The following is a 26,898-nucleotide window of genomic DNA, read 5'->3' as shown; positions in this document are numbered from 1 at the left end:
TAACAGATAAGATGGCCAAATTTGACAAAATTGACCGAAATTTCTGCGTGAGATGAGGATTACAAACATTTCCCCTAGGATATAGGAATAACACACAGACACTGCAATACTGGGCTCATTCTGCATGGATCAGGTGGTTGGTGTTTCAGGTCGTTTTTTTCTTCAGCTATGGAGAGTGGTCTGGCAACAGGGGGAAGTAGCAGGGCAGATATCCTTTCACTTCAGCTATAGGGAACTTTTTCTGCTCAACCCCAGATGAAGTAAGAGGGCAGTAGGTGCCCACAGCCCACACAGCTCCTCAAAGGTCTAAGTGTGTCTGGGCATGAATGATTGGATCAGGAGTTCGAGGACTAAGAGCCATTATAAAACCTGTTGTTGCCAAGAGCAGTATTTCTCTTGGGGATACTACCCCAGGCAACTTATAAAGAGGGCCCCAATGGCAAATTATCACAATCCGACCAGGTAGGTCCTGGGGAATTATAGTTGTAAGTCATAATTATCGAGTCTGTCACTATCTATGTGGTGCTATCATATTTGGTGCAACCCTTTACCTTCACTCTACAAAGAAAACAATTTCTGGGCCATGAGGCCTGGTTGTAAATACAGCCTTTAGCTGTGAAGCCCTGCATGTATTCTGTGTTATGCATAACATTAAACATTTAATAATGCCTCTCTAAATTCCTCTCCAGGGATAATGGAACTAGGACATCATCTACAGAATCTCATTGCTGAAGTTACTTGCCTGATTTGTGGTGGATATTTTAAAGACCCAGTAACCACAATGTGTGGACACAACTTTTGTGAAACTTGTATCACTCGGAGGTGGGGGAAGGTGGCTAGAAATCTGTCCTGTCCAGTGTGCAGAGCAACATTGAAAACAAAACTACTTCAACCTAACAGGCAACTGGGAAATGCAGCAGCTGTAATCAGACAAATGAATAGAAGAAAGAGGAAATTAGAAAATAACAATCTCTGTGATGAACACGAAGAAGAACTAACACTCTTCTGCAGGGATGACCAGGAACCCATCTGTGTGGTCTGTGGACAGGCGGAGGATCACAGGTCTCATGCTGTGTGTCCCATAGAAGAGGCTGCCCTGCAGTATAAGGTACGTGCAAAGCAGATCTTAGTGGAACTGGTCACTAACTATGTTAAACATTCTAGGTTGGTGCTCCACAGCAGATAGTATTTATATTCAATGCTGGGCTATCAGAGCCCACTCTTTATGCTGCGCAGATTGACAAGTTGTCTGGGCTTTTCTTTTTTACATCTACAAAGCAAACAATTTGAGAAATCTCTGAGGTAGCGCATGTGCTCTTGACTGAAGAGATTTGAAATACGGGCAATTACTGCCCTGTGTGTCCAAGCTTTGCTGTTTGCAGACAATCACTGTTGACGAAGGTATTTAAATTGTGCATGAGAGAGCAGGTGCTAGATTTACTAACATTTCATGCAACACAGGGCAGCAAGGCAACTTGCTGCACTCTGTTGCTTGCAAGGGAGAGAGCAGAAATGCACCATATCCCCTAAAATGCGGCGTACTTCTGATAGCGCTGGTGCACTTCAGGCAGCCTAGTGCCAATGCAGGTACCTTTGAACCATGGTGCAAGTCTGCCTGCATTACAAGGGGAATTGTTTTTGTGCCGGAAGGGATACCCTCCTGCAAAAAACTATCTCTCATTTTCCTCTTTCTATGTGTGTTGCAGATTGGAGCACACATAGAAAATGGAAATAATAGGGGAAAAAGATTTTTCTCCTTGTTACACCATTTTCTTGGCAAACCTTAAATTGCAAGAAAACCATGGGTGAATACATAGGAACGCCCATGCTCCGCCCATAGAATGGCTCCCAGAATGAAATGTAACACAATGCAAAGCAAGTCGCTGCATAGTGTTACCTTTTTTTACAAAGCCGTGCAAGGTAGCGCAAGTTCCCCCTTGCGTGGCTTTGTAAATATATACTAGAATTGTGCGTCCTGCATTAGCCACAAAAGTGGGCAACCATGAAGCAAAATGTTAGTAAATCTGGCCCTAATAAGGGGCATATTTATCAAACTTTCATGCAGCGCAGCAAGCCGCCTTGCTGCGCAGCATGAAACAGCAAGGGCAGGCATACTCCATATTTAACATTATACATTGCATTCCTGTCCTTTCCTTGCACTCACACACAAACCGCTGCGCAGCGCCAACGCAGGCACTCTTGCATCATGGTGCAAGGGTGCCTGTGTTGCAGAAAGGATTGTTTTTGTGCAGTAAGGGACACTTTCTTACACAAAAACATTTCTTTGAGGCATTTCCCTCTTTCTATGTTTTTCAGAATGTAGCACATATAGAGGAAACAACTTGGAAAAATAAAGATATTTCTCCTCGTTATGCCTCACATAAGAAGGCATGGTATTTTGATGCATTCCCAGGTCACCAGTAATAGTAAATCTGGGAATGCACCAAAATCCATAGGTGGATGCGTGGGAACACCGACGCTTCACCCATGAAATGTATCCCTGGGGCAGAGTAATGCAAATCAGCGAGAAGCGCTGCATTGCGTTAATCTAGATAGATCAAACCACGCTTTGCCATACAAGGTGTCCTTGCGTGGCTCGATGAATCAATCAATCAGGATTTATAAAGTGTGGCTAATCACCTAATAGAGTATCCTGGTGCTTGCAGACCCCAGAGGCTTATTTGAACAGCCAGGTTTTGAGGACCATTTGTAATTCTGGGAGTGAGGTGATTGTCCAGAGGGGCGTGGGGAGGCAGTTCCAGGTCTTTTCAGCAATGTGGGAGAAGGAGAATCTTCCACTTCTGCTTTGGTAGATGCAGAGAGTATGGGCAGATAAAAGGGAGGCAGAGGTTAGTCTTCTCGATGGTTGGTGGAAGTTTAGGCGGTGGGTAATGTAGACAGGTCCTTGGTTGTGTAGAGTATTGTGTACGTGGTCTGCAGCATAAATTGCCATCTCTTCTGTACGGGGAGCCAAAGGAATTTCCTGAGGTGGGGTGTGATGTGCGTTTGTAGGGGAAGGTAAAGGATGAGTCTGGCTGCGGTGTTCGTTTTGGTCCAAAGTCTCTGTAGAAGGTGTGCTGCAATTCCTGTGTAGAGGTCATTGCCTTAGTCCAGCCAGCTGGTGATGAGGGCTTGCGTCATTGTGCATCTCGTGTGTAGGGGTAGCCACTTGAAGATATTATGTAGCATGTGCAGAGTGAGGAAGTAGGCAGAGGAGATGGCGTTGAAGTGTAATTTCATGGTGAGCTTGTTCTCAATGATGATTCCGTAGTTTGTGACGTGGTTGGAGGGAGTGGGTACGGGTCCTTGATCTGATCGCCACCAGGTGTCTTTCCATGTGTTGCAGCTGTTGCCAAGATCAGTACTTCCATCTTGTCTGTGTTCAGCTACAGGCAGTTGTTCATCATCCAGTCAGCTACAATTGTCATAAATCTGTGGAAGCTGGTTTTGGTGGTGGTGGGGTCATCAAGTGAGTGAGAGGATGAGTTGGGTGTCGTTTGCGTAGGAATTTATGTGAGACCCTGGGATCTGATGATGTTTGCCAGTGGGGGTCATATATGCGTTGAAGAGTGTATGGCTGAGGGGTGAGCTATGGGGGACAATGCAGGTGATCTCCTTGAGATCAGAGATGAAATGTGGAAGGTGGATCCTCTGAGCTCTTCCAGTGAGGAAGGAGGTGATCCATCTGAGCGTGCCCCTTGTATGCCGATGTGGTGGAGTCTTTCGATCAGTGTGCAGTGGGATATGGTGCTGAAGGTTGCCGAGAGGTCGAGGAAGATCAAAGCTGCTATTTCTTCTCGGAAAAAGGATGGTTTGGATGTCGAGGTGGCTGTGATCAGGGCGGTTTCAGTGCTGTGATTGCTGTGGAAACCGGATTAGGAGGCGTTGAATAGCTGGATTGTGGATGATCTTTTCCATTTCTTTCACTGGGAATGGGAGCAGGGAGATTGGATGGTAGTTTATTAGTTTACTCGGGTCGGCGTTTTTTTTTTTTTTCTAGTAATGAAGATTTCAACTTGTTTCCAGGCGTCGGGAAATGTTTAAAAAAAATCTTTTTATTGCGTTTTCAAAGCAAGAATAATTCGCATTGTTACCGTACAAAATAGCTCATTAACAAACCCAACATAAAAAATATGTGATTGACCGGTACGGAGACCCTTAAACTACATATAGTCAGTCAGTGACCCTGGTTGGCTTTACAGAGGAATAGTGAGGTGATACAAAGTATTAAATAGCTGTGTTCTGAGAGTCACTCTGGGACTGTGGTGGAGAAATTGACATAATGGTTCCCAAATGTCCTTGGGTTTTGATGATGTTAGTAACTCCTCAGCATACAGTTCCAGTTTTTCTTTGCAATATACCATGTCTTTAAGCCAATGAGTAACTTTCGGTGCCTGCACATTCTCCCATGTTATAGCGACTCACTGTTTAGCCATTAACAGTGCTATTCGTATAAATTTACCCAGCGTCCCTTTCACATGCGGAATATAACACAGTAAACATAACAGCAGTGTACATTGCAATTTTATCCCTGATATCTTGTGTACATGTTGCACTTACTGCTCCCAGAATCCCGCTACCTGCCCACACTACCATGCAAGATGCCAAAAGTCTGCATCTAATTAATTACATTGTTTACATCTACTGGAGTCATACATGCCATATTTGTATAGCTAGAGAGGTGTGTGGTATATCGGATGGAGGAATTTAAAGTGCATGATTCGTAAATTACCATTGGGAGTGAGTTGACTGGTCAGGTTGCAAATGTGTTCCCACTCTGCAGGCGTCAGGGTGAAGGTATTTTGTTGTTCCAGTGGGCAAGACTGTTGTCTGGTGTTCTGGTTGTTTCAGCTCGTATTGCTCTGTATAATTTAGTGACAAACCTTTTCCGCGTGGGAATAGTTAGTAATATCTGTAAAGGTTGTAAAGTAGGAGGTGCCTCCAGATACAGAGTATAGTGTGATCTAACAGCATGTCGTTGTCTATGGATAGTGAACTGGAATAGTGGCGTGGGGCTGGTGATGTATTGGTGATCTTTAGCTGTGATGAATTTGCCAACTGGATAGAGGTCTTGCATTGTGACTAAGCCTACCTCTTTTAGTGCTCTCACAGGGCCGTCTTCTTGAGTAACCGATAGTGCGGCATGGTGTGCTAGGGGCAGTGCGGGGGCATATAAAGGAAGTTTAGATTCAAGTTTGCCTATGGAGTGCCGTGCTGCTATTGTCATATCTGGCATATTGATTTCAGTTTTTGGGATGTCCTGCCGAACATGTGTAATTATACCTGATAGGGGGGTTGAATAGGCATCTTCATCTTCCACGGCTACATGTGGAGTGTAGGCATGTTGGTTAAACAATAATATGCATAGTGTGCTTGAGCACTCAGATAGTATGTGTACAGGTCCGGTTAACTGAACCCACCTTTAGCATAGTCAAGTGTGAGAGTTGCCCAGCTGACGCGTGCCTGTTTGCTTCCCAATATTAGCTTGAGTAGGGCGGTTCGTAGATCTTTAAAAAAATGTTGCATCAATTTTATTGAATATTAGAGAATAGGTATAGAAATCTCGGCAGTATAAACATTTGTATGAGTGCGATGCGATCGGCTAGGGATAGCAGCAGAGCGGTCCATCTTTCAATCTGCTGATCAAGTGTGGTGCACGCTTGCCTGTAATTTTCTTGTATTACGACTTCCGGGTCACAATGGATCCAGACACCTAGGTATTTAACAGGATCCGAGGTCCACACCAACGGGTATTCCATAGATGGCAGAGAGAAGATAGATGTTAGAGGTATGATCACCGACTTATCCCAGTTAACAGCAAGGCCTGAGGAGAAGCCCAAATCTAATATACTCTCTCAGCATTTGTGTAAAATAGCGATCCGGTTCCCTGATGAATAGGACTATGCCGTCAGCATAGTGAGATATGCCCACCGGTCAGTGTAAAAAATTGAGGGCTGTTTCCCTATGTCTTTGACGGATCACACATGCCAAGGGCTCAAGTGCCAAGGCAAATAGCAGGGGCGATAACAGGCAGCCCTGTCTGGTAACTCGTGCTATTGGGAATGGCTGCGACGTCAGACCTCCCAATCGCACCCGTGCTGAATGGCCATTATATTGCAGACGCACCCATCTCAGATACATCAGTGGAAATCCCATCCTCTGCAGGATATTGACCATGTAGCTCCACTCAATGGAGTTGAACGCTTTGGCTGCGTCCAGCATTAACGCCGCCGCAGGCAGCTTTAGGTCAAGAACATGCCTTATTGCAAAAATGGTGCATAGGTTGTGGAAGGTAGATCTTTCCCGGGTGAAACCAGATTGGTCTGGGAGGACCAAGGAGGGCATCAAAGGCTGAAGTTTAGTAGCGAGGATTTTTGCAAGTATTTTGGCATCTAGATTGATCAGGGATAGAGGCCTATACGTTTCACATCTGTCAGAGGGCTTATCTTTTTTAAGCAGAGTGATAATTAGTGCTTGACGAAGTGACAGGAGTCGAGAAATGTTATGGTGGTGATAGAGGTGCTGAGTAGGGTGGTGAGTTTCTGGCTTATCCTTTGGTTTCTGAGGTTGAAGATGTGAGGAGAGCATGCGTCTGTGGAGGTTCCTGAGTGGATGGATTTCATGGTGTAGATGGTGTCCTGGGTGGAGAAGATTTTCGAGGTGGTCAGTGTGTGGGTCGTGTCAGTTACGGTAGTGGCATATCTGTCATGAAAGTCCATAGGGATGGATTGGGGTTTGAAGTTTCTGTATATGATTACTAAAGAAGTGGGCGAGGTTGTTGCCCAACTCCTGTGAGGGTGTGATGTTGTTTTTGCTGGCAGCCAGGTTGGAGAATTCCTTAACAATGTTGAAACGTTCCGTGGCATTGTTGGCACTGGTTTTGATGCATGCCACAATGGCTGTCTTCTTTGTTGCCCATAGCAGGTTGTGGTAGCGGTTGAGTGAGGTCTTTAAGGCTGCCCTGTTGGAGGTGTACTTGCTGGTGCACGATCTCTTCTCCAACTGTTTGCTGTCTCGTTTCGTTGTTCTGAGTTCTTGGGTGTACCAGCTGGCCTTTTGAGAGGATTTACTCTGGATGTTGCTCTTGATGGGGCATTGAAGTTTTTTACTCTCTGTTTGAGGTTGGTGGCAGTAGCAAGGTTGGAGGTGTTGACCTGAGGGCATTCACCCAGCTGGTCTCTGAGATCTTGTCCCACCTCCGGTGAGGGGGCATTGGTCATCTTGAGGGGGGCAGTGCGGGGCTGGAGATGCAGAAGTGGATGATGGAGTGATTGGTCCATGTGAGTTCTGTGACATGGCTGTGTTTGACGTGGTTGCTGGGGGTGAAATCTGGGTAAATTGTGTGTCCTGCAGTGTGTGTAGGGTCGTGGATGATCTGGGTCAATCCGAGGCTGCTCATACTGTTGAGGAGGTGTGCAGTGTTTTTGTTATTGGGGTCATCCATGAGGAAATTTGGGTTGCAGAGGAATTTGTAGTCCTTCGAGTTTAGGGCAAGGGGCACAATGAAGTCTGCGATGGAGTTGCAGAAGCTGGAGCATGGGCCTTGGGGTCAGTGTATGAGGGTGCCTCTGATGGTTGTTTTGTCCGTGTGGAGCTTGTAGTTGAGTTGTTCAATGGGGTTGGTGGTTTTGTAGGTGGTGGTGGTACACTGTATGGTCTCTTAATGAGTGATGGTTGTTCCTCTTCCCAGTTTGTTGGTGCAGTCCTAGTGAGTAATTTTATATCAGGCGGGGATCATGTGACAATATCTGGGGTGGATGTTCGGTTGAGCCAAATCTCAGGGAGGAAGACTGTGTTGAGTACGAGGGTGGCAAAGAGGTCCCATAATTCAGTGGAGTGCTTGCATAATAAGCATATGTTGAGAAGGGAGAATGTTGGTGTCTGTTCAGGCGGTGTCTGTGGTATGTTCGGGGTGAGGCTGGTGTGTGTGCAGTGGCAGGTGAAGTGGCAGTGGGTGTGCAAATTGGAGCCTGCGTCCCTAACACAGATGGAAATTCCGACATAAAGGACACATCCCTCAAAAAACAGTTACCTTCCAAATAAACCTCTTTGTAAACACAACAATTGAGCAGTTTCCTTTTCAGCAGTCCCAGTGACCTGGGGATTTCACGTAGGGTGATGACCTTTCTAGCATGGCTTAAATGTTATGATCCCTTTTGGCTTTCCTGGTGAAGCAGCTGGAAATCAGATTGTCACTCTTTGGAGGATCTGCAGCTGGTACAGCTCAGAATTGGATGACAGCATACACTGTCTGGGAACTAGAAAGGATCAAAACTTCAAGGATTAAAGGCATGCAGTAGCAGTTACTAATTTCAGTCTTAGTCGTGTACCAGTCAGGGTTCTGGCAGGTAGCATGCATTTGACCTGCAGGACTAGAGAGGGTCAATATAGGAACCCAATGGCCCATCAAAAATAATCCCTTGAAGTGCATGAACCTGAATAGTTATCTACGCATCTCCATACGTTCTCTTTTACCCAATAAGATCACCACAAGTAAAAGACAATTACCAAAAACTGCAGGCTGCTCATACCAAACCCCCCAGTGAGTCGAGCTTAAGGAGCACCCTCCACATGTGTTATAATGATTTCTGGCGATGGGAATTAGTTAAAGCCTCCTTTTAATGCCCATAGTCTTTCTTTTCGAGGCCTACCCTTCTTCTGTGCATTTCCCAGACTATCAGCTGGGGCACAATTTATTCTTTGCCAGAGCGCAACAGTGCAGCACAAGTCCAGCCCTCCAGCAATGGAACTGGAGCTGTTGGCACAAACACAGACATATAGAGCATGGAGAGAGAAGCTAGACTTCCCACTATTTGTACGTAAAGTATAGGATCCAACTGACCTATAGGGCAATCAGGTAGTGCCCATGGCTTTGGTCTGATAGGTCAGTGTGCAGGCTGGTCTTTCTGGAGGTTTGTGGACCTGTTTTATTGTCTGGTGGTCCGGTTTTCACATTTGATTTTGCTGATATTATTTCAAAACGTTGTCTGCAGCAAGCACAAATGCATGCAGTCTTCCATATCTTTGAAAACACCTATACAACGTCTTTGCAAGGTAAAAACTGTCCCTTTTTGAAATGTGGGCCACTTTTTTTAGCTATCTGATTCACTAATTGGGACCACTTTATTTTGGTGCCCATGCCTATTTTGTGTTCCAGTCTGACCCTGGTATGGTAACCCTGTGTGAACCATGAATGTCATCCTCTGAAAGGCAGATAGGATATATAGTTCAAACATGTCAAAGACAAGCATAATGTCAAGGAGTGATGGGTGAGGTACCTGGTTGTTCATATTTAATGAATTGTAATGTAATGTTCTTCAAAAAGTCGAATTCTTAACACTTTCCTAAATTGGAGCAGAGTTCGGCGGTTCTGATTAATACAGGGATGTTATTCCAAATCCTGGCTGCATAGATGGAAAATGCCTCCTGCCCTGTTTTTTCTTTTCACTTTGCACTTCATATTGTGCAGTCTGATGATGTCCTGACATCGGCATGTCTGGAGCAACCAGAGATGGTGAGTTTGTCTACAAGATAAAGGGGTGGGGGGTGGGGATTGTGATGGCTTTGTAAATGGCACAGCTGGTTTTGAAGATGGTGCGTGCTGGCAAGAGTAGCCATTGGAGTTCCCATCAGGATGGGTGTGATGTAATTACATTTTTTCATGCCCTACATAAGATATGTTGCCGTGTGTAAGATGCCCTTAGAGGCTGCCAGTGCAGAATCTGGGAGGCCATAGAGAAGGGATTAGCCACCATCCAGATTCACTAGTATGAGTGCTTGAACAGCAGTTCTGAAGTCAAGTTCTTGATGAAATGGCTTCACTTTCCTTATAAGAGATAGCTGGTCCCAGTCCTTTTTTATTTGTTGATAAACAATTTTATTGTTTTTGACAGTAAACAAACACCAGCAAATTAGCGAAGGACAAACAGTTCACAGTCGAATGAATAGTCAATCCCAGAACACTTGACCCCACAAGGTTCTGTTAGATATAAACAATGGATATAGTTGGATATAAACAATTGGATATAAACAGTTGGATATAAACAATCTTTATTTTTTTAAAAGGTGTTACTGAAGTGTGAGTTTGGTGTCCAGAGTCAATTCAAGTGTCTTGGTATTCTATGAAAGTTGGGTTCAAGGCCATCAAAGTTCATGTTACTGAGGAAGGTTTATATTATTTCTTGCTTTTTGTTCTTGAAAAATAACAGGAATTCTGTCTTGGTTGTTTTGAACTTTAGATAGCCCCTGAATGTCAGAGTCTGTATGCTGTTTAGAGAACTGTTTGAGCCATTAGATGTCGGAAGAAGAAGAGCCTTTCAAGTAGAGTTGTTTATCATTGGCATACTGGGGAATCTTGATGCTTTTATCTGTGAGTAGATCACCAAGGGGCCTAGAGCGGGAAATGCTGATGCGTCCTCCTCCGTAGTCTGCGCTGGATTAACCCATTCGTCCTGCTGCGGAGAGAGGACAAAATCGGATTTAGAGGGGGCGGTCCACCATTCTTCAGCCTCTCTATATCTGGTATTGTTCCTAAGTGGGGAAGTAAGTTCTTGACACACCCTCCCCCTAGGATTCTTCTGCTTGGGGAGAGGAAACATCCGAGATAGAAAGTCTGCATTTTCATTCTCAGAACCTCTCCAATTAATAACCTCAAAAGAGAAGGGCTGTAGGGACAGGAACCAGTGCAAAACCAGCAGGTTGTGGCCCATGCTGCGACTCATCCATTGTAAGGGGGCATAGTCGGTGTATAATGTGAAATGGGTCCCATCCAGGTTATATCACAGTTTATTTCACTGCGAGGTACTCCTTCTCTATTGTAGGGTACTTCCTCCCTCTGGGGAACAACTTCCTACTGATGAAGAGGATGGGATGTTCTACATCCTCAGGGGAAAGCTGTGACATTACCGCCCCCACCCCATTTTCAGACGCGTCCGTGTGGAGAATGAATGGCCTGTTGAAATCGGGAGAGGACAGGACCAGACTAGATGTTATAGCGTTTTTACCTATTAAAGGCATCTAACATCTTGTCAGTGGGGTTTAGTAGTGTCTGTACTCATACCTCCTTTCTCAGGACATCTGTGAGGGGTTCCGCTATTTCTGAGTATTGGGGTATGAAGCGTCGGTAATATCCCAGTAGACCCAAAAAAGCCCTTATCTCCTGTTTTATTGTTGGGAAATTAGTGTCTGTGATAGCCCTTACTTTTTCTTTTTGCGGTGCTATTTCCCCATGTCCTAAAGCATACCCTGGGTATCAAACTTTTTGGAAGCCCACCCTTGATTTTTTTTAATTGATATGGAGGCCAGCTTCCTGGAGAGCAAGCAGGATCATGTGGAGGTGTTCCAAGTGTTTCTCCCACGTCGGGCTAAATATCACAATTTCACCAAAAGCTTGATGTTTGTGTATTATGGTATTCATCAAGCGTTGGAAGGTGGCTGGTGCTACATGCAACCCGAGAGGCAAGACATTGAATTTATAAAGGCCATCAGGTGGAACAAAGGCGGTTTTCTCTCTGTCAGATTCTTTCAAGGGGACCTGCTAGTAGCCCTTTGTCAGATTGAGGGTGGTTATATATCTGGCTTTTCCTAGTTTCCCAATTAACTCGTCAACTCTTCGGAAGGGCTATCAGTCGAATTTTGACACCCAGTTAACACCTTAGCTGCGTGTAAACATCCCTCCCCAGTGCTGCGCTGTCCATTGGAACCAGTGCTGAATGGACGTCCAATGGTCGTGCGCAGCACTGGGGAGGTAGCGCTGCTGACGACCGTTGGCCGTCAGCAGCACTTAAGGGGTTAAGGGCTCTAAAGTCCATACAGAATCTTGTTGAGCCATCAAGTTTGGGGACCATTACAATTGGTGAGGGCCACTAGCTCCTAGAGGGGTGAATGACCCTGATATCTAACATGCTTTTAACCCCATCTTGAATGGCCTGTCTTCAGGCGACAGGGATACGATAGGGTTGCTGTTTTATCACCCTACCCGGGATTGTATCAATGCAGTGTTCCACTAGGTGGTTTTCCCAGGTCTATCTGAGAAAACCTCAGAGAAGGGTTCTAATAGTGTTGTTAGTGAGAGTTTTCCCTGTTCTATAAGGGCTTCATTGGTTACTAGTTGGTCTAGTGTGCATACTAGGGGACCACCCATGGGTAGGGTCAAATGGGCTGATGTTGGTAATGGTCCTAACCATTTCATGAGTAAGTTGATGTGATAGGTTTGTATGCAGGATGGTTTTATTTGAACTTTATAACTCTTCCTCCCGACAGTGTCAACGACTTTGACAAAAAAGATTTGTTAGTGGTGTTCCCTGAAATGGAATGACTGCACCTTCACACATGAGTTAAAAGGAGTAGTAGTTAGGGACACAGAGTTATTAGGGATATATTGAATCCAGTCGGAATGCTAAGTAGACCACTGTCACTCAATACCAAGAGTGACTAAAAGCAGATCTGGAAGACCAGCAAATACAACAATGTACAATTGGGTCAGTTAAGCACTATCCTATAATCAGTGTCAAAAATGGATCTATTAGTCAAAACAATTGTATGTTCCAAATATCAACTACGTTACAGATTTCATCAACAATATTTTCCTTGAGATAAGATGGCCAAGTCAAAGTCCTTTTGAGTGTGTTATTTCCTTTATTCTTAAATATTAGAAGAAACAGCCAACCCGTGTTTCGTCAGTACCAGTCCGTACCAAGACTTTCTCAAGGCACAAAGGATGACTGAAAAAATACAAGTTGAAAGAATAATGATGAGGAACAAGTGGATATATTGTCCCGGACCCGAGCAAAAGTTGTGCCCCGATGAAACAATCTCAATTGGTCGTATAATAGGAAAATGTGAATGGTAGCACCAAATGTTGTCATAGACGAACTCTCTTGATTCTCAACCAGGATAAGGATGTGATATCATCAATTCGTATGATCACCAATTACCTCTAATAGGGGCGAAAGTGGAGAATCCCAGCGAGAGCAGGATCCCGAATTGTCGCAAACGAACATCACTTTCACGATCCGGAGTGTCCAGGATCCAAACGCTTGATAACGCGACCAACTACTACAATACATAATGGGCGTAAGTCACTCTACCCAATGCATTTCGGGTGCTGAGTACACCCTTCCTCAGGGGAATCTATAAACAAACAATTACTCAAATCAATAAGAGTCACAGTTCAATCTCGTTGAGGCATGTAAACTTGCAAAAAGGCCTGTATACACATAAGGTTTAAATTGGACAACTAGAAAGTATAGAAAATCTAGAAAGTTTTGAAAAGCTAGAGAGTCTGAAGCATGTTCGAGGCACGCTGAACAAATGACTAATCTTCAGAAAAAACTGGTGAATAAGAAATGGATACTACGTAGGCTTAGTGAAAAATACTCTGCATGCTTGTAACATCGCTGCGCAAAACTGTAATTCACTCTGCGAACATGTTTAAACTGAATATCGGTGCAAACCAATGTGATGCCCGAGCCTGTGACCAAAAGAACACGATTCACATACAAGTTGGTGAAGACTTGTGCCGGATAAGTACAAACAATGTTTCCGTACCTCCACGCCTATATATCTGTGTGTCAACCGGCTTATAGAGGAATCATGTGGGTTCTCCAAGTTTAAATCATGAGACAATATGCCCACTGTCTGATGAAGTTGATGCAAGCACTACCTCGAGTTCCTAATACCTAATTAATACCAAAAGATGAAAAAGAGGACTTTGACAACTGAGCAAACTCAATATGTCACTCACGGGCTGCTATTAACTCACTGCTTGCTAACTCACCGAAAATCCTGGAAAATGTATCTACAGATGTTCTTAGTAGAGCCAGTATGCAAAGCCCAAGGTGTCCTGTGTATATAATAAGGTGTAGAAACACATAAATAGAAAACAAGCCTGCTGAAACCGTGATTCAAGTGTTCCTGCGAGTAAACCCCCTTGCCAACCCTCTAGAATACCGCTTACTTAAAGGAGGAATCTGGAGGGAATCGCCATTATCAGATGTTCAACCAGTAACGCATCTAAACTAGCACTTTAACCTGATACTTAAGGGTGGCTACTTACATGCGTGATGCCTGAAAATACGAGAAGCTACAAACCGCCGTATTTGAACTAAACTCCTCGTTCCCAAACGTGCACCTGTGTGACGCTGCATGTCCCGTCACCAGTGTCAAGAAATAAACAAAGGACTACAAGATTGTCTTATATTGAAAGGATATGCTAGATGTCTGCATAATTGTGCATTTAATATCAATGCCTAGGGAAATGGACCTAGGTGTGCTACTATACTACTGTTTAATTCTTAATTTTTGTGTGAACAATTTCTTTGTCATGAGAAGTGAAATGAGCCTGGACAAAGTACTTAATATGTGAAAAAATCAGCCTCAGAGAACTCTAAACATAATCACATTTAAATTATGAACAACATAACCCAATGTTGTTACACGTGGCTAATTCACATTTATGCTGTGAGTAACATAGCCTGATGTTATACTTGGCTAAGTGCTATGGCATTAATATTAATCATGCTACCAGATTCTAGCTGCTTACTTCATGTTGTGTCACCGCTTTGATCCGAAAATGTCAATCAGTGTGAGTGACCTTTGGTAATACCAATACAGGGTTTTACTAATATCCCTAGAACCAGTAAAACCATGCCTGATATTGCCACCATCTTCCACCAGTCTACTCATAATTAGTGCTAATGACATCTACTATATGCATTTTAATCATTCACTGATTATATAATTCCTCTTTCCTCTCTATTTTCACCTGTTTTTGATCCACAGTGTCCTTTAAGTTGGATATGAAGCTTAAGAATTCACTGGAAAAAAACGACCTAAATAATGTATAGGTAATAATGTATGCTCTAAAGCCTTTATTTTGTTATTGATCACAAATGAAGAGAAAAGACAACAGAAATGTGTATTCATTCGGAACAACCAGACATACCATACATAGCAATCAAAAGTGCATTTGAAAAAAGTTCCACTGGGTATTTACATGCATCTAAGAACTTACATTTATTGATGTTGATGAGCGTGGGCTTTAAGGCAAGGCAGCATTTACATTGAACATTATGCAATTATGCAGTTGCAATTTCATCAAACAACCTTGATCATAAATAGACAATATCTTGTTTTCCTTTGTATAGTGCATGACTAAAACTTTGATTAACCTCACATAGATGACCTACAAGTAGATGAGAATGCGTTCCTGAAGCGCTTATTAGGCAGCCCTCATGGTACCTCTAATATAGTGGTACATGAAGAATTGGGGGTGCCTTACCTAAGTGACACATTGGCCCTCCGTCCTCTAACTTTCTGACTGAGAATTTGGCTGAGTGAAGGATCATCATTGAGTCAACTGATATTGTAAGAGTGTATGACCCTTGATCATGCCCTCCACATACCTTGGCTCAGACATATTAAGAGCACCTTTGAAAGTTTAGGAAGAGCTGAACTGTACACCAATCCCAAATCAGTAACCAAAAAGGATGTGGGATGAGAAGGGAGTATTTTAGTAGTCTATGGAAACTAGCGAGGGAAGAGCTGGAATTGAGGAAACCTAGGGACCCATTAGGATCACGGGCGGCGGTGGTGATCCGCCCGTGATCCTACCCCGCCCACCACCCAATTCCCGCTGCCATATTACTATGGCGGGGGGACCTCGGTGGACGGAAAGACAGTCCGCCGCTTATCCGCCCGGTCAACGAGTTGACCAGGCGGAAAAGGGTTTAATATGGTGGCGGTGTCTGTCAGACACCGCCATCCATATTACTATGCAGGCGGGGACATGCTGGCACGGAAAGGCATACAGTGTTAGACATTGGGGGCCCGTTGCGGGCCCCCAGGGACTCTGGGGGGTGGAGGTGGACATGGGGGGCACCTAAGGTACCCCCCAGCAGTTCCATGCATAACATGGCAGGCACCACGCTGTGCCTGCCATGTTGTGCATGGAAGTGCACAACATGCCTTCATGGCATCGTGGCGGGCGGTGCTAAGTGCACCGCCTATGACAAGAATGCAGGATGCGCCCGCCACTGCGGCAGGTGTATCCTAATTGCCCCCATGAGACCCCGCCCTTATGGCGGGCGGTCCCATTTACCGATAGGGTGGCGGGCGGACAAAGTCCGCCCGTCATCCTAATGGGGCCCCTAGTGTCTGTAAATGTTTAACCCCTTCCATGCGCTGCGAATGTTCGTGCTGTGCAGGCGTTTTTATAAGTGGACGGGAATCGGACGGCCCCTGGCTGTCCTCTGCACATGCCCACCGTGGCGCATGACGGCCGGCTGTCATGAGCATGCAAGGGGTTAATGTTGAAAAGGACACCATTATCCGAGCCATATTTCCTGGGGTTTTTCAGCATTTATGAACACTTTTTAATGACCAGGTTTCACCTGGAATGTTTTCATTTTTTGCTGGCCATGCCAAGTGGGAGGAGAAGAGGTCAATTGTTAGCACCCTGCGGCACCGATGGTGAGTCTCCACAGGATCTGCTACACTTCATATTATTTTGCAAATTTTAAGAGGTCCCCCGGAAAACTTTCATGGTCACTATTTTAAAGAGGATGAATTTTAAGCAGGCCCATCCAGCTCTTATCTATCTACATGAAGAATGTATTCTTTTTGTTCTTAGCTTCCTGAAATCTGCTGTGAAGGCCAGGGTTTGCCTTGATTAAATGTCAGTAATGGTCAGGGTTTACTGTTTCTCTAAATATATATTTATATATTAGATATGGCCTTGGGACCTATCCTTTTAACTGTTTAAACTTTTAATCGAGGGTCAAGGGAACATGTATTTAACTTTGTACCTCAGGTTTTGGATTATTATAGACTTGTGGAATCTAGTTTAATGTGTGATGAAATGTGTTACTATTTAATGAATTTTTTATGTATTGATAACTTTTATAGTTTTATATGCTGAAGCCGAATAAAGTTTACTTACTTATTGATTGATTGCTTGAACCTCACAGGCCAGAGTCTGAGTAGTCCTGATATGATATGTTGTTGTTATTTTCTTCTGGTCCTTCTCTTCCTGGGCAGATATATTATCAGCCTAGGAGAGGCTTATTTCATGAATCTTATAATTCACTGAAAATGGCACAATTGTTGTTGCTGGATGCGTAGCTATTTATGTGTGGTGTAACTTGATGGCAAGTGCTGTTGGGAGCAAGGTGATATAACACAGCCATGTATAGTTTGAGTTGTGCATCATTTGGATTCATGTCAATTAGCACATAGGTTTTGAGATACACATTGTTTATTGTTCCTAGGATGTTCTTGAAAGTCATGGAGAAAGGCTGAAGAAGATGCTGTTGGAAAATGAGCCAAAACTCAAGGAGTTGGAGGTAGGTGAGATGGCTTGCGCTTTATGTGGGTAGTAGGAGGCTGAGATCATGTCTTCTCCATTATTATAGAGAAGCTGGGTGAAAGCTGTATGCAAATAATACAAATAACACATTAGATAAATCAAAATGCATTTTATGATTCCATGTGTCTAATTAAGCACTTTAAGCACACTCTGATTTACAATAAAATAAGATGTAGCCCGCTAGATTTGTAAAAAAAAAGCTGTCAAAAACACATCACACAAAGATTATGACTATAATCCTCTGTATATTGCAAGAGATATCAAGTTTGCATAATTCTCATGTGAAAGGGCCGGGCCCATAAGTTCCAGACCTGTTCTAGAATCACACTCCGATGGTTCTTTTTCGCAGCATGAAGTCGTTAGGAAGACAATCATTTAGCCAATAAATCTCCTTGATACATAATAACCCACGGACAATTACTTAAGGTCCGTTGGCTTACTACAAAGCCAGAAAAAACGGAATATTGAGACACCTGAACACGAGGGTATAGACATACAAAGGAATTAGTATAATCCCTACATGTGTAATTTCAGGATAAAGGACAAAGGTGTCAGTGCGTGTAGTCTTCCTAAGAAGCCTCTCCATGATGAATGGGCCAAGTAGCATGAAGCTACTATCGAAAAGACAGAGCTCGTTCTAGGATGTGCTCTCTCCAAAGGCAAGAAAGAAGTGGCACGCTATCCCTAGTCCCAACAACTAGTTAGTCACAGGTAGCACTCCCACGATGCATTTCGAGTCACACCATCCACTCTGGATACAGTCCTACCTTTCTCGCAACAATTTGTTCTTGGTTCCCAGGCCTTCTCCTGTTTGAAGCATAACGGCCTTCCTTTATAGACTCAAGCCACACAATTTTTTCATTCATTCAAAAGGCTTTATTCGAGTAATTCTCATAAAAGCACATTACATACATAAATGTAAAGCATCATTAAAAAATCATTAAATATGCGCCTCCAAGGAAATCAATTAAAATGCATAAAATATCAATAAAAAAACAATTTACAGGTTAGCAAAGATTTCCACAATTGATCAAATATGTGCAAATACAACAATCCCTATATGGATGAACCCTTGTTTATAGCTTTCTGCCTGATAACCCATGCCCACCCCAAATATTTGGCTGTTGCTAAGCTAATGGCAAGCAGGAGCTAGTACAGATAATTGTCAATGCCACTGAACTACTAGAGGTGCCTAAGTTCTTACAGGCCGGTGTTAACCAAATCCGCCTTGGAGGGACATAGGCCCTACAAGAGAATAGAAAATGCCCAATAGTTTCTTTTGTGTTTCCACAGACAGGGCAGGTGGTGTTAGATGATCCACTTCACCTGCCAGTTAAGGACCTAAGGGGAAGGGCTCCTATCCTCATCTGGAAGAGAAGTTTCCTGTCCCCTGGCTTGGTTATGCTGTCCCAGTACAGTTCAATGGCAGGGAGTGATTTAACTTCCAGATATCGACCTGCCATAGATTCCGCATTGGTTTTTCTCCAATCCCTCCTAGCCACATAGGGATTGGAGCTCCTTGATTGTTTTTTTACTGGGAAAAGCGACTCCTATCGGATTGTCCCAAAGGGATTGAAGGCCAAGCACACACAACAAGGTTCGTAGATCCTTTAACCATTTTATCCTGTGGAACACATCAGCTTCAATCATTGCTAGGAAACCATCGGCAGAGTGTTTGAGCTCTGGAGTAGTCCAATATAGAATCGGGCGAAGCCTCGCCAAATCACCTACGCCCTTTCTGCCCAAATCATATCTAAGGAGGAGCAAGGGGATGCTTTTGGGAAGACCCGTAATTGTCCTCAAAAACTTGTTTTCGGACTTCTGCATACAGAGGAGCTTCCAGAATCCCCACAGCTCTGCCCCATATAATGCTGATCCCAGGGCTTTTGCCTCATATACCTTTAGAGCTTGCGCAATTGGTTTGGACTTTGATTTTCTATGCTCAGCCCCAAGAGCTCCCACTATTTGCCTATGCCTTAGTGTCGCAAGGTCGATATGCTGGGACCATCCTAGATCATCAGTTACATAGATACCAAGATAAGTAAAGGCTCTAACTACCTCTAATGGATGTTGGTTCATAAACACCCTGGACCGGAAATTGCGATGGGGGTTAAATGTCATTAGTTTGGTTTTTGCTACATTGACTTCTAAACCGTGCTCCCCACAAAATTCATCAAAAGTATAGAGAGCACGTTGTAGGCCACTTGGGGTTTTTGATAAAATCAGGGTGTCATCTGCGAACATTAAAATCGGTACCTTAATGCCCGCCAACGTGGGTGCATCAACATTAGCAGATAACATTCGTGCAACTACCCCGTTAATAAATAATGAAAAAAGCAAGGGGGCCATTGCACACCCTTGCCGAACACCCCGTTCGACCGGGAAGTCATCAGTGATCTCCCCCTGCCTACCCCACTGAATTTTAGCAAAATTAGTCTCGTGCAACCTCATGACCAGGGTTAGAATTCATCTGGTAGTCCCAGGCTCCTCAATACCAACCACAGCTTTGTCCTAATGACCAGGTCAAAGGCAGCCCACAAATCAACAAAAGCTGCATACAGGCTGCCCTCCCCTAGCACCACCGTTCGCCACCGTAACAAAGTAAAGCGGAACACCTGGTCCACCTTGCTTGTGGCCTCCCGAAACCCAGCCTGATATGGGGATAATGCATTATGCTCATCAACCCAGTCCATAAGTTTGTTAACCACCATCCTCCCCGCCACCTTTTGGATGGTAGCTATCAAGCCTATGGGTCTGTAGTTACCCGCAAGCCCCGGTCTCCTTTCTTGTAAATTGGGATGATAATTGCACCCTTCCAAGAAGATGGTACTAATGCACCCCGGGCAACAGCATTAGACAAAAGAAAAATATATTTACCCCAGCGTTCCATATCATTAATATAAAGTTCCGCCGGGACCCCGTCCAGACCTGGTGCTCTGCCCCTAGACACTTTACTAAGAGCTATTAACACCTCACCATGGCAGAAGAGATTTGATTTGGGGAACACAGCCTTGAACCCATCCATCTCCCTGCTAGGTTTAGCTTCAGCATATTGTGGCTTAAAATAATTGACCCAATCCTCCTCCGGGACATTATTATCAGGACAATCAGGTTCACCTCCTTTTCCCCATTTAACAATGTTCCAGAAAAGCCTGGAATCTTTAGTACTGCATGCGTCCTTTAACTCACTCCAATGCAGCTCGTCCCACAACTTTTTTGCAGTAGCCATACTATCTTTATCATTCTTTCTGGCACTACGAATAGCAGTCTGTTCGCTAGTTTTCATAGCAGTGCCCAGAGCAAGCCTAGCGTCCCTACACTGTGCATTATACCACTTTGCAGGCCTAGTTGGTGCTCTATTGGTTTCCCTGGCTGGTTTCTGGAAGTGGGATTTAATAGCAGAAAAAAGGTTATCATAGACAACTATAGCTTTGCTTGACCCTGGCGTAACTATAGTAGCCTTTTCCAATGCTTTAATCGCACCATCTACCTCTATATTGAAGCCGACTCATATCGTTAGTAGGAACAGGGATGGGGAGACCTTCCCACTCTACGTTTGGCTTCCCATTCGGGGTTGACCACCATTTGTGCACTACACACAAGGGATCGTGGTCGCTTTCGAGCCTGTGCTTAACTTCCATATCAACAACTTGCTTCCATAGCTTCAGGCTGCACAATACATAGTCAATCCTGCTCTTACTTCGCCCGTTGTCAAAAGTACAAGCCCCCCCGTCACTCTTTGTTCTCCCATTCAGTGCTCTAAGGCCCCTTTCGAGACAAATCACATTTAAGCAAATAACGTCCTCAGACCACTGTTTAATAGGCTCTAAATCTAGACTGGGGACCCCCCAATGCCTATCCTCTTCCGTTCCAACGTAGTCGTCGCAAATATCCAGGGGTTCGAACATGCGATTAAAGTCACCAGCTATTATATCATTATTGTCGAGGGAGTAAGTTTCAAGTAAGGAGATAAGAGCCTCTAGTACTTCTGACTTTCCTCCGTTATTACCTCTAATATATACATTATATATGTCAAGACACCCCAAAGTGCCCATGTCCAGATTTATAAGTTGGATGTCCTTACTGCCTGAATCTAGCATCTTGATAGGGAGAGACAAACTTTGCCTCACCCAAATTGTCAAACCCCCCTTTGGGCGACCCTTTTGGCCTTTGATTGCAGGGACTGAGTAGTTCAGATACCCACGAAGAAAAGAGGGTTCACACATCCAGGTTTCTTGGAAAAGACACACATCAAAACCATTAATGAAATTTACCCAATCATGTGACTCATATCTGTGTCGCAAGCCAGCTATATTCCAGGATACTAGACTCCCCCCCCCCCCCCCCTTCCCAAGCATTACTTACTAATTCCCCAGCAGAACATAACATTGGTACAACTAAATCTAAAGAACTACCATCGACAACTACTGGATTAGAGTCACCCTTTATCGTAGATACATGGTTAGAAGGATGATCCAGGAGGGGGTTAGAATCATACACCAGATTGCTGCCAATTTGGTTAGAACCAAGTCAATCGCATTCATTGAGCCCTGACAGGACATTGAATTTATTTCTAACTTCCTTTATAGACTCAAGCCACACAATTATAACTTCTTCCCTCCTTGCCTAACTAATAAAACAAAGACATTATTCTGCCTAGAAGAGCTCCTCTTCACCTCCAACACAAAACGTGGGAAAGAACAGATTCCACCGCACACATGAAATTCAAACAGTTAAGTCTAAAGTGAGAATTTTCAGGGACTTGCATTTCACGCCTACGAACTTCAGCTAACATAAAAAAATCATATAAGTTTTACAAATTCACATAACATTAAGGTAATTGCAAGTGATGCATTTTACTTACGTATGAAATTACAAAATTAATAAGTACATTTAATACATGAATGAATTGCCAGCTTCACAGCACTAATTCCTCTTGTTAATGCTCTCTGCTTGTTGCATTCATTTTTTATGTTAATTCTTCATGCTACTTGTCACTGGCCTAAAATACGTCACATATTCATATTAATGCATTTCAAAATTCGAACACTTCACGTAAATATAACAAATATATGTAGGTGTGCTCCACACGTGATTATGATGCACCACTACGAATGAAGTAGGATTTCCACTCTATCACGTGCAAGTCTTTTCTAATACACATGGTGCCCCTCTGCTCTTAAACTTGTGAGTGTTTCTTTACTTGAAGCCCCACTTAAAAAAGCTTGACTGCTTTTGGATGGAAACGTATTTGAAAGGACATTTTAGTACCATTTTGCTAAATGCATGGGAGAAGATCAACACCAACTCTGTCACCTATTTAGCCATATTTATTTTTGGGGATGGTTGAGATATATTTTCTTCCCAGACACCTGGTTAAAATACAATTCTCTTTCAAATGTAATTGTTATTATGCTTTCAAAAATGTGTATGTATATTGAGTGATCTGAAAATAAACTACAAATAATTTCTTAATTAATATAGAAACGGAAGATGTTGCCAATGTTTTGTACGACTTCTCACTATTGTTTTGTTAATTTGTATAAATGCAGTACAAACCCATTAAGAATTAAAGGGTATGCTTCCAAAATGTCATATTTAACCCTTTCGATGCTCATGACGAGCTCAGCTCGTCATGATGCACGGTTGAGCTGTGCTGATGACGAGCTGAGCTCGTCATTAAACAATAATAATGAAAAAAAGTCAGCACAGGAGGGGAAAACACCTAGCAGCCAAGGTGTTAAAATAGTGTATTACAGACAATATGAGTCCTAGGTATCTTCTATAACAGTATAGCTTCATTTGAACTACTTATAGCAAATCTTCACTCAATTGAACAACATTTTTGTAAATGGTATTCAGGACACAATACTTTAGCCCTACAGTATTTTTGCTATTGATATTCTGATATATAGGTGAGAGAGGTTGGGGTGTTTTGGAGTACTTGAGTGAGGGTGTGTTGATTGAAGCTTAATGTGATTACTGCCACATTTCCAACTTTGCTTTCTTTTATCAGAACTTATGTGGGAAGCATGCACAAATAATCTTGCCGTTTATATCCAAGTCTTAATCCTTGAATGACCTTTCAGAATTTGGATACATTTAAATAAACTTTAATTTTTACAGCATGCACATACTTCTCCTGGTTTAAATAATGAATTAAATATCAATTTGCAGAGTAAGAAACAAATGATCAGGAAAGAGCTTAGATATCTGCAGCAACTACTGATTACGAAGAGGCATAGCCTTTACTGGGACTTGCAGTGTGAACGAGTAGATATTCTACAGAAGATTATAGTAAGAAGAAAAACACTATCAAAGTATTCTCACTACCTCCAGAACATCATATCAGAACTACAATCAAAGACTGAGCAACCAGACAGGGAGATACTGAAGGTGAGTGAGATTTAGTACCTACGGATGTTGAAGATGTGCTCCTCAGTCCTTACAAGGCAGTAGTTCCACTGAGAGCAATGATTCCGCTCCTCCTAATATCATGGCCACATATAATTTACAAAATGATCTAACAAGAACTGCTTGTTTATGACTTCTTACCTATGACCCAGAGCAGGTGATTACTGATACCCAGTTTGCAATTGTTTGCAGTTTCTTATTGACATCCTCTTAACCCCCTTGGCATAATTGTAATTCATACTTTGAAAATAATTATTTGGATTTCTATGCTCTCTCATCATTGTCTTGCAGTTTCATAGAGTTGTATTTGATTTTAGCTATGATAATATGATTCTAATTCATGAATGCCTTAACAAGGCAGTATACAATAGTGATTCCCATATGGCATCTAACTATTAGCATGAAATCCTATGGCTGAATATGGAATCATTGTAAGTGGAAGGGTGTTTATACTCAATGGAACAAGAGATATGACTTTTTTCCCATGGAAGATGGGCACAGCATAAGTGGAAGTAGCAAAAACCGAATATGCAGGCCCTTCGCTATTGATCTAACAACAGACCTGGAGGAGAACTTTCGCATAAAATCTTCAATACTTTTAGAGCATCTTTATGGTATTCCACAAGAACTATTAACTAGAAAATATTGTAAGTCCAAAATATTCTGAGCTAACTATTGAGGACCAAATTTTCATCACTGTAAGTATATACATGTATGTGCAGATTTACTTTACTCAACTCAAGATATATAAATATATGTTTTAAAGGTACGCAGAAATGGATTTAAGAATGGTAAATCTATGCATTTGTATATGCACATACTGTATCAATATATTGATCCTTAAGATATTAGTCCTTACGGTATTTTACAACTTGAGTTTCTGACTTACACATATCTTTCTTTCCAGAAGTTCTGATATGGAACTTGTGAGGAAGTGTTGCTCATGTAGATACTCAACTTGCATGCCCCAGAAGGTACAGTAGCTTACGTGGATGGCACTAGATCCATGTGATGGTAAACTTCATCCCTTCCTGGTGATAATACCTACAGTTGTTCCACTCACATGAAATTAATAATTATGTTTGGGGTGTTTAAAGCATCCCCTAACTTAGTGTACCAATGCTACCTTAGGTGGTTTATGTGCACTGTGGCGTTCAACTCTATAGAGGAAGGCAAACAATTACTTCTCTTCAGTAGTTTTCATTGAAAGGGGCCATCCGGTGAATGACGCCACACTATGTATGAAAAGTACACTTCATCAAAGGAACTTTCTAAATGGTAATTGCTAGATATTGTCAGTTATAGGATAGGTCTTTTCCCTTCACTATATGGGCCCTTTACCACTGAAGAAACACCACTGAAAAATGTGAACTAGTGGGCTTTGCAGTCCTATTTTATTACTGTGTGTTTGCAGTCCTTCTTCAGTCTTTGCTCTCTCCATCGGTTTCATAAAGAATGCATGTGTTTTCAAAAAGACAACTTTCAGTTGCCGGTAGGTATTGAGAGAAATTTGGGTTGCTTTTGTTAATGGATCATTCAAAAGTCATTACTACTTGATCTTTCACTGAAAATAACTTGCCAAAATGTGTTTCACGAACAGTCTATCCTGTTTCTTCAGGGTTTGAGTTTAAGGCTAACCAAACAATTATTAGTACAGGCATGAAGGTTCGTTGATTTAAGAATTAACGAGGTCTGGGTGAAATTTTGCACCTATAAGTGTAATCTTGCATAAGTTCCGGCAATTCACAATATGTTTTTTCCACATAATTCCCAAGATCACGCTATTATGCCATGTTACCTAATTGAGATTTCCTTTGGGTAAAAATCCTTTCACAGGATCATGAAACACTGCAAATCAACAGAACGCTGTTGTTTGTTGTCCGCATCTCATGCCATTTTGCATAGGGTTTTTTTTAGCACAAAAATGAGTCCTGACTTCCAAAATGGATGCCTTTCACACAAAAAATAGTGCAAAATGCCTGATCAGCATTCCATGAAATTTGTGGAGGATTTTTGCATAGTCCCTGCAAAAGAATTGTGCAACGTTTAACCAATGTCTAGAATTAACCAATTTAACAAAACGTTTAATAAAGAGGATGCTTTCACTGTATGGTGATTTTGTGTGCTGGGCTGATAAGAAATTTATTTGGGGTGATTCTTTCTCAGTAATAGATAAGTCAAAGGAACAGCTGTTATAAGAAAATAACCACCTACATAAAGGACTACTCCAAGTGTATCAGATGTAGAGTACATCTATCAACACATGGTAGCTGGCTCAGCACCGAAAGAGGCAAACTTTGCTCACTGTTTCTGACTTGTGATGTCTGCATTTCATGCATTAATTCAGACAAATTCTGATTTATATATATAAATTAGACACCTCAAATGCAAAAAAGTGTTTACTTCTGCTCTGAGTTACCGTAGCTCTTCATGATACGGCCCATGCTCTGCATTCTTACTTTAAACTCAAACCATCTAGAAGAGGAATGAGGTTTCCTTAAAGCACTTTTTGCCTGCCTCTCTTCAATGAAAAATCAAGACATAACTTTTGAATGATTCCTTGAACTTTTATTGTCATTATTAACGGAATAGCCGCCGCAGCGCTAACGGTCGCGGGCGGGCGCGCGGCTCACCCGCGCTGGTGACAGAACCGTTCCGTCACGGCTCGCGGGTGAGCTGTGCTTGTGACGGAACGGTTCCGTCACGGCCCCGCCCGCTTAATTAAACCCGCCGCGCAGGCGCGGCGGCCGGGCCGAGACGGAACCGTTCCGTCACCAGCACAGCCCACCCGAGGGGCGTGACGGAACGGTTCCGTCAGCAGCATCGAAGGTGTTAACATATTTAAAAAATAATAATAATAATAATGTTCCTTTGTGAATAATAGTTTTCTGATTATGTAAATATGTATACAGTATCATCAGTATGCACTTTTTATCATTTGTGTTTTGGCATTTTATATGTATATATAAAGCCCTACTGTGCATCTAAAGTGTCAATAAAGTGTTCATTTCAAACTTCCTGCAATCTGGCATACCACATTCTTCCATCTTGGGGATATTGTGTTGTGATATATATATATATATATATATATTACCTACTGGCGGTCGCCAGTAGGTAGT

The 26,898-nt window shown here is 42.8% G+C and overlaps 1 protein-coding gene across 1 annotated transcript; it reads left to right on the top strand.

Moving 5' to 3' along the window:
- The first annotated feature begins 694 nt into the window (after positions 1-694).
- Positions 695-24,178, top strand: LOC147662584 (E3 ubiquitin-protein ligase TRIM39-like). The gene is made up of 4 exons (XM_086951064.1): positions 695-1,108; positions 17,268-17,342; positions 23,543-23,761; positions 24,071-24,178. The coding sequence occupies exons 1-4, from the start codon at positions 695-697 to the stop codon at positions 24,176-24,178; spliced, it is 816 nt and encodes a 271-aa protein (XP_086807190.1).
- Positions 24,179-26,898: the final 2,720 nt, after the last annotated feature.

This window comes from Lissotriton vulgaris, unplaced genomic scaffold (assembly GCF_964263255.1).
Source record: "Lissotriton vulgaris unplaced genomic scaffold, aLisVul1.2 SCAFFOLD_1158, whole genome shotgun sequence".
NCBI lineage: Eukaryota > Metazoa > Chordata > Amphibia > Caudata > Salamandridae > Lissotriton > Lissotriton vulgaris.
The sequence above is the reverse complement of the archived record's forward strand: the minus strand, read 5'-3'. Positions and strand labels throughout refer to the sequence as shown.

Excerpts from the sequence above, each read along its gene's own strand:
- LOC147662584 (XM_086951064.1), top strand. The coding sequence starts at position 695 with ATGGAACTAGGACATCATCTACAGAATCTCATTGCTGAAGTTACTTGC. Across the intron at positions 1,109-17,267 it reads AGGCTGCCCTGCAGTATAAG|GATGTTCTTGAAAGTCATGG; the intron begins GTACGTGCAAAG and ends TATTGTTCCTAG. Across the intron at positions 23,762-24,070 it reads CAGACAGGGAGATACTGAAG|TTTCATAGAGTTGTATTTGA; the intron begins GTGAGTGAGATT and ends ATTGTCTTGCAG.